At 32.7% G+C, this 9,116-nt stretch overlaps 1 protein-coding gene across 1 annotated transcript in view; it reads right to left on the reverse strand.

Moving 5' to 3' along the window:
• Window positions 1-514: 514 nt before the first annotated feature.
• The window catches only part of LOC107442772 (probable replication factor C subunit 1), a 112,192-nt gene continuing 103,590 nt past the window's right edge, over window positions 515-9,116 (reverse strand). The window contains exons 2-5 of the mRNA XM_071184566.1: window positions 8,816-9,019; window positions 7,321-7,730; window positions 4,419-6,403; window positions 515-3,363 (exon numbers count right to left, since the gene is read on the reverse strand). Coding sequence (XP_071040667.1) covers window positions 2,580-3,363; window positions 4,419-6,403; window positions 7,321-7,730; window positions 8,816-9,019 — 3,383 coding nt within the window. The 3' untranslated portion in view covers window positions 515-2,579. The remainder of the gene's footprint in view (window positions 3,364-4,418; window positions 6,404-7,320; window positions 7,731-8,815; window positions 9,020-9,116) is intronic.

A 9,116-nucleotide genomic window follows, 5' to 3' on the forward strand; every position in this document is an offset into this window, starting at 1 on the left:
CGAAGTTTTTTTTAAGTTTTTGCTCAGAAAAAAACTATGCCCATTTTAATATGCAAATGTATATCTGTCGTACACTGTTTTCCGTAATCATTCTTTTTCTTAAGTTCTCATGAATTTATAATTTTTTTTAAATTATTGAATATTTTCTTTTTTACACTAAATTCTACATGGAATCAAATTTTAAAACTCCGAAAAAATTAAGTTTAATTGAAGAGTTTGTGGTAATATAAAGATTAGTCACGCTTTTAAAAAATATTTATGAAGCGGAAAAGTGATGGAAGAATATCAGAATAAGAAATCAACTAAAGCTCGAATTTTGTTCAATAAATTAAGTAGCTTTGGTTTTCGAATTCTTTCAAAGCACGAATTTTAAGCCAGATTGAGAAATTAACAGTTAACTTACACTAATATTAAATGTTTATGCAAAAAATATTCTAATTTCATACCAAAATATTAAATACCGAACTAGTGCAGGATGAGTGATATAAATAGTATGATAGTAAAAAAGACAAAATATAAAAATTTTAGTTTATTGTACATGAAACAAATGCACATATACAAATATAATGAAACGTATAGAAAATTAAGCCAATCAGGAACCCAACCATTACCGCATGCAGTAAAACTTCATCAAAAATGTCTTCGATTAAAGAATTAGAAATACAATTTGAAACTACATTAAACATTATTCAATGTCTTATAGTATCAATTGTTAAATTTCTTAGAAGGTTCACTGTTCCCAATCTTAATACGTGGATTCTTTAAGCATGTCTAAAACTACATCATATAAATTCTTTAGCAATGTTTTTGAACTTTCATAAACAAGTAACAGTTATATTATAAAAAATAATTTTTAAATTCTGATATGTAGTTTTACTAAAAACTACATGGCGTAAAATGTCTTACATTACATGTTAACAATATTAAAAATATCGTATATTACTAAAAATGTCTTATATTATATGTTGCATAATTTTGATATTTTTAACTTACACCTGTCAAAAAGACTGGTTTTTGTATGTTGTATTATAGAGTTTTGGTACGTTCAGTGCTAATTCAATGCAATAATTAATGTTACTCAGGACATTTACAATGTGAAGACATTTGTAATGTGAAGACATTTTTATGTCAAGAGATTACAAATGTCTTGACATATTACATATTCAAGATATTTACAATAATTTCAGACATTTATGATGCAGTTTTAATGATCAAAAGAAATTTTTGTATACATGTTCTTACCAAGCGAAAAACCAATTATTGCACAAGAAAAAACTATGTACACAAATCGAGAATTTATATCAGCCTCTAATATTTGTGCAGATATACTTGTCATTTCCCTTAGAAATAGTCATGCACACAGAATACTAGTTTCATTTTCTGCTTAAAATAGACTTTCTTGGTTATAGAATAAGCAGAAAATAGAAACAATTCTATAAATGACTATTTTTAAGTTACGATTATGTACAAATGTACAAACAGAGGGTTAAAGCACAAAGAAATCTTAATAAGCAAACAAACAAGCATAGAGGATAGTGTTAGTTTGGCACTTTTTAATCTCAAGGGTATTAGATAAAAGATTCTGTCTTAAGAATTATCAAGGGATACAAGAAACATCTACATTAAAAGCCAAAATAATCTTTTAATTCTTAATCTCAGTCATAATTCCAGATAAAATTACTATAATTTCCCATATCAAAAATTGGTATATACTACGTAACTTAATACAGTAAAAGATGTATGGAGATGTAACCTATAAACAGTTTTGGCGCTGAGAAACATTTAAGGTTTTCTATGCTCCTTAAAAAGTTTCAATTCAGTTTTAATTCAAAAAATGAATAGTTATCTATTATCCCTTTTTAAAGATGCACATATAAATATCTACAGTTTCTTAAACACTAAATATTAACCAATAAATTATTTTTCGCTTGCTAAGGGTAAACAAGGCACAATTCATAAAAAGCCACATTAAAAGATATAAAAGCAAAGAGTTTAAAATCTAATCCAGTGTCCTTGTGTTCCAGTCAGCACCGTAAGTTCTTCTTTAAAAGCATATTTGCTTCCTGCAATTAATCCCTTAGAAAGTAGCAGTCCCAATTGCTGTTGCTGAGCAACGAAGTTTGGCAGCACCAGAAAGTTTGTAAAAGCAAAAGTTTGGCAAACTGAAGCGTACTAAATAGTTTTAACTTCTGCTCATAATTTTTAAGTTCAAAAATTTTTAGTTAAGAGATAGTCTTGCGATGTAATAACTTAAAATGATTATCAACTGTCCTTGTAGATTCAAAAGTTAAAACAAAATAGTACTCGTGGAAAAAACTTCAGCAAATATTGGCGAAATAAGACAATAACAATGACGAATTCAATCTACAAACTATATTATGGCAAAAAAAGTGGACTTTTTTTTTAGAAACATGAATCAGCCAGACATACATGTTGGCGTTTTATCGTTTTGTCCATTAAAGTTTTGAGGAACAAGTAAGGTGCAATTAAATAAGGATCTTCATCACATTTTATGTTGTTCTTTAAAATACGAATTAAATTAATAACACTAAACAAAAAATCTAAATCACATAGTTTCGCTATCCACGACCGCCGGCAGCTTCGTAACCCGTGCTACCGACCCATGGATATTTGGCGGGGCATGGTTGGCAAGTCTTCATGTACCTGACACCACCTTGGTACCAAACATTGCACACCGTTGGAGAAGGGCACGGGGGTGGTCTTTCAAATTTCCTGCAATCGAATGGTTCGAAGTTCTTTAATTGATTGGATGGTCGTGGATTTCGCATCCACTGAATAAGTTGGTGATTTGTAACAAACCACACATCATCCTTCTGGAGAATTTCATCCAAAAATTTCATAAAACCACGCCTATGGTGCTGTGTATTAAACCAAGCAGAATGGTAAAATAAACCAAATGGAGCTCTGTTTGTTTTATAGTGACGGTTAAAGTTCTTCATCAGCATTTTTGTAACAGCTTCTTCATCTGGAGGGTTAGAACAAGCATCACCCATAGAGCAGCGTCCACCCCTAAGGTCGACCCACATGACCATGCCCACTTCCCACAATCCAGGGAAAGACTTCGTGGGGCAAGGGAAAATCATGCATTCATGACTTTGGGCATAATCGAGTGTGTAAGGCCAAAAGGGTGGATTGTTCTCGTATACCGGCATGGAGGAGTCATATGTAAAATTAGCATCGTAAAGCATTTCGAACATTTTGTTCCCGCCAATTTGAAGGAAAGGTGCACGCATCCCACGTATGTCTTCCATTTTGACGCCTCCGTACAGGTGCAGAATCTCCCGCTGTCCGTGAATTTCACGCATCCATTGATTCTTCGAAAACTTTTCACCGTAGCTATGACTGTAAAAAAATATAAGCAAATGTTAGAAAAATGTAGAGGAAGTTAAAAATGGTCATAAAGCAGATTGATTAGTAAAAAAATTAGTAAAAATTTTAAAACAATACAAGTAAACATTAGTGCAGATTGATATATAACATTTAAATTGTGGTATTTAACTTTAGAAACAAGACTAAACTCATTGAAACTGAGTTGATTTATTAACATTATGTGCTTTTTAAAAATTAAACACCAAGCCAAAATAACTTGTTCTACAAAGTTATTTTGGCAATCTGCAAATCTTTTTTAAAATACTTAAGTGCAAGGAAATATTTACAATGTATTATACAAGGATTATTTAAATCATTTCAAAGAACTTTATTATTTTAATAAATTTATTGCAAAAAGTAGAGATAAAATTATAGATCTAAAGATCCAGTTAGTGATTTTTTTTCTTCCGTACTTATGAAGCTAACAAGCCTGAAACTCAAATTCGAATTCAAATTTACTGAATGAAGAGGATAAATGCTAACTCGTTCATCTTAGTAATTTATACCTTTACAAACTAACTTTTGAAAGTGTTAATAGTACACCACAGCTGCCAACTTTAAACAGCTGTCTGACTTTTAAACATATAAAGCATAATTTTCAGACTTTTCAAACCCAGAGTAGTATATCAAAGCATGAAATTTGCAAAAAGTAGAAAATATCGTTCTTAAAAATTTTAAAAGCTGGAAGGTATGCTATACCCATTCGTAGCTGTCAACTATTCTTAGGGCATTTTTATTTCATTAATTGATGGCTAAATTTATGATTTGATATTTTCTCCCCGATCTAATAAATTTTATTTACGAATGATAATGACCATCATATCGAAGTAGTTTAAACATATAAAAAAAAGCTCTGGTAATCACACGATGTGGTTTTAAGCGCATTAGAAAAATTATGCTTACATTTATCACTGCCACAATAAAATCTTCTAAAAGTTCTAAGAGTTTTGTATATTTAGCTCCAATATGCTGGATTAAATTCACATTTGAATGTCACACTATGAAAATACCTAAATTAAAGCACTTACGTGATGGAATGTGATGCTATTTCATGTCCTTGAGCGTACAGGCTCTGCACTTGACCATAGTCAGTCCATTCATGTGAAACATAGAAAGTGGCTAGGATGGGGCAACCATTAGGATTAGCTCTTCCAGTGTTAAACAATTCGTCATACAAGTCGTTGTTGAGGTCATTTACGGCATCGTCGAAAGTCAAAAGCACAAGTTGTGGACTTTCACTGGGCCTTAGACCCTCGGGGATGTCAGAACCTCCGCAGCGACAATCTGGCAAACGGCACTTCCTAGGATCACACTTTTGGGCAGTTGTATACGGTTCTGGAGTTGGAAACTGACTTGGTGGTCTCGATGGAGGAGCTGCATGTTTGGATGAGGCAACATTTGCGGGTTTAGTAGGTTTTGTAGCTTGGTTTATAGGGGCTCTTGATCTTATTTTAATTGGTGCAGGTGTAGTGGTGGTTGTAGTCGTGGTTGTTGTCGTTGTGGATTTTCGAGGTCGAGTAGGGCGAGTTCTGGCTATTGTGGTCGGTCTAGTTGTAGCTTCTTGAATATCCTCTTGAGTATTATAACCGCTTGTAAATTGTCGTTTCAAATTACCAAATCCATCAACCACGTCACTGTTGTCCGGAATTTCACTTTTTGATTTCGGTTCTTCAAATATTTTCTTATCAGATCCCGGTCGAGGTCTATTAGGATGTCGTTGTTGCGTTTGCTTTTGAATGTCTATTAAGCTTGCAGAGTCTTGCAGGGCTGAGACATCTGAAGGAGTATCTACTTTCTTAGCTTGGCGCTGATTTCCAGTATAAACTCCAAAATCAGCCTCCAATGGTTGGTCAGGAAATGTTAATTCATGATCTTCATTATTTACATTTACTGGATGGTCATCATATACGTTCTCTTCTGACACAGAGCTCCCTAAATTAAAAGAATTGCTATTTCCTAAACTTGAAGGGATTCTTAAATTGTCCTCTGGTATAGCATCATTCTGTATTCTAGAGTCATCAATTATTATGCGACTAGATTCTTGAGGTGATGAAGGTTTGGGACGGTTATTTCTTGAGGGTTCCCTATTTCCTTTTGGCTCAATTAATTCTGCAGTGTCAATAATTCTAGTAAACTGTGTATTTGCATTGGAATTTTTATTTTCAGAAATATATGCTTCCGTTTCCTTTTTAGGTAACTGTAAGCTAGGACTACGTGGTCTTGATAGGTCTATTACTCTGATTTCAGGACTTTCCCTAGAATCATATCTAATATTATGGGGGGCGGATGGAATTTCTTTGCTGGAGAGTTGATCATCGAAAAGAACAGAAGGAAGTGAAACATTTATTTGAGGTTTGCGATCATTGCCGAAGTTTAAATTTTGAAAGTTTTGTGTATTAGAGTCAACTGGATTTCTCTTTAGCGTGTCTATCTCTTTAGTGAGTTTTTTCTCTAATCTAGGTAGATCTGGAATTGATAAAGGATTGAAGAACTCTGCCTCAGGTTTTGAATCTTCATTCTGAGTTCGTTTTGGAGAGTCGCGATTAGGGCTTTGCTCTTTTCTTAGAGGAGTTATGATGTCGAAGCCACCGTAATCTTTGTGATCTGCATTGTCATCGAAAATCGTTGGTGGAGGTGTTCCGAAGTCCTTTCGATCAGAATAGTCATATTTTACATCTTTGTTTTTTCCATTCGAGTAGTCTATTACCACATCTGGATCTTTCAAATTTTCATTGCTGTTTGGATAATTTTCTAAGCTTCGAGGTTTGGTTGAAAGCGTCAGATCTTTCTTTCGTTGATAATCTTCATCGTGATCTTGATTCCCATTATTTCCATTGTAAATTGGTTTTTCAAGTACGCTGAAATCGCCAAGACCAGGAAGATGCGCCAAACCAGCAAAAGCATCCAATCCATGTCCACCATCTGCTATATGAATTCCACCTTCTGAATCTACTAAAGGAGGTGCAGCTTCTTCATATTTTGGTTCTTGAGGATCATAATTATCCAGTAGTATCTGATAAATAAAAATATGCTTACTAACATGAATTAATAAATACTAATCTATTTTCAAAAATATCATAAGAATATGTAATTTGATTACTTATTTTTCAGTTCAAAAATAAACTTAGAATCTTTCCTTTTCTATTAAGGATGTTTTTTTAATATATATTCGATGAACATGACCTTAATCAATTTAAAAGTGGGCCTTAAGAAAATGTTTTCTCTTGAACGCAACATAATGAACACAAGCGTTGAGCATAATGAAGCGTTGAGCATAATGCAGAGATGCCAAATGCTCCGGATTTGTCAAAATTTATAAAACAGTAAGAAACTACAAACTAGTATTTAATGTTTTTTGGCTAATTTTGTCAACTTTTTAGAATGCTCACCATGGCTTTACCATAACAAAGCGTCGAACCACATTAAAAGCAGTGGTGAATAAAAAACCTTTAAATAAAATTTGCTAAATCGAAAATTATACATGAAAAGACAACCAGCCGAAAATATTTATCCGTTGTCCGGAGCAAATTGGCATCTCTGATAACATAAGCGAAGATCATAATTGTTCAAAAAGTATAAATTTTTGAAGACCAATACGCCAAGGAATATCCCGAACTCTTCGATTAAGGAAATTCCTGCATTTTTATTCCTGCATTCCTACAAATTTGCATGAGTATTTTACTTATACATCCAAAATAGGAGCTGCAAGCTACTATCACGAGCTGAAAAAGCAACTATCACGAGCTGAAAAAGCACCTATCACGAGCTGAAAAAGCAACTATCACGAACTGAAAAAGCACCTATCACGAGCAGTAAGTAAATATCACGAGCTGTAAGTAAATATTACGAGCTGTAAATAAGTGTAGGGTGATAGAAAAATTACGGTGAAAGAAAATTTACGACATAAGCCAAAAAAATAGTAATACATACTTTTCTGTCTTCATCACTTCCATACAAAGGATCGTCAGACGAGCTATCAGACTGATCTTGATCTTCAGACAATGCTTTATCAACAAACTCAGGCCGGCTGGTTTGAAAATGAGGAGACTGTGTCGTACTCTCTGTTGGAGAAAACCTCTGTGAAGTTCGGCTCTGATCTGGGCTTTCAGTTCTGGATCTAGACTCTTCCTTCTCCAACTCAGCACTGCTTTGCGAGTTCTTAGATTCTTCACCACTATTGTCTTCAAATGATTGGTAGTTGGACACTGGATCACTTTCGACTATTTGTGGCTTTAGTTGAGGAGGTGGGTTTTCTTTAGCCAGTGTGGACGAGGCTCTTCTACTTGAACTGAATACTTCGTCTTTGATTTCTATCACTTTTTCCTCCAATAGACTTTCATCTATAAGACGAAGTTTTATATAAACGTCAATGAAAGTATAGTATTGTATGGAATATCTAAAACTGACAGACAAATTACAATTTCCCACATTGACTAGGAATTCTAAATTATTATTGAATCACCTACATGAATTTCTTTAAAATAACTAGGCCAAGTATATCATAATTTTCATATTTTATACTCTACCATCAGAGCATTTGTCATTCTACAGGCATTCAATACCACGAGTGAGCAAAGTATAGAATATTTTTCATACATTGTCAAAAATCGTCATTAATTCTAAAAGAATATTGGCATTTCATTCATTAACAATAACCTACGTAAGAATACATATATACAATCGTCTACATATCTAGAAGAATATATAAAATGCATAAGAATAAATATAATATAATTAAGAACAAATATTATATGTAAAAATATATATTCTTTTATATATGTAAGAACATATATAATGAAAAGTTAAACCGAAATTCTGCTGATGCCCACAAATTGGTTCTAAACATACCTAAACTACAAACCATAACTTAAATATAATTTTAATTAGGCTGATGTTCATAAATAGATTTTTACAAAAATGGAAATTAAAATAAAAAAAATGCATTAAATTACAATGAATTTAAAATTGAATCAAAATCAAAAATTAATAATCTTAGCGACTTGTTTATCTGTAGCATTGAATTACCCTGCTTATTTTAAAGATATTCCCAGTGAAGCATGAAAGTTAACAAAAATTTAGTACCTATTAAAATTTTCTTTTAATTTTATGGAGTTATTTTTAAGTAAATTTAGTTTTTCAAGATGTGGAAAAAAATCTTGTATGATGCAATTACTTTCAAAATTACAACCAGATAAATATGAACTTATAATAGGAACTACGAGGACATAAAAAGTAAAGTTACTTATGATCGTACCAATTCAAACAAGCTACAAGAAACCCTTATTTACGCTGTTATCGGTGCATTGTGAATAAAAACAATTATGAGTCAAATAAGACTCCAAAGCTTGTCAGCATTATCTTCACTGTGCTATAATATATCATTTATCTAGAGTATAATGTGGAGTTTTTTAAAAGCCTTATTTACCTTTCATGCAGTTAACATTCCTTGGCCAATCACATGTCTGTAATTCTAGGCTGAAATGTAGACCACCGGTACACTTCTCGTGAAGGGCATCTCCAAAAACGCAGACATAATACTTTGAGCAATCATTAGAATCCCTGTAGTAACCAAATTGTTCCGGACATTTAAAAAGTTCCTCGGCAGAAGTGAAGTAGGAAAAAAAGCAAGCTGAAACAAAAGAAAAAACATAAGTTTCTCTAATAATTATCAAAATTACATGTTTCAAAAAATTGCACCTTATACATACAGTAAGGAGTTTCGTTTC

Source organism: Parasteatoda tepidariorum, chromosome 8, assembly GCF_043381705.1.
Source record: "Parasteatoda tepidariorum isolate YZ-2023 chromosome 8, CAS_Ptep_4.0, whole genome shotgun sequence".
Classification (NCBI taxonomy): domain Eukaryota; kingdom Metazoa; phylum Arthropoda; class Arachnida; order Araneae; family Theridiidae; genus Parasteatoda; species Parasteatoda tepidariorum.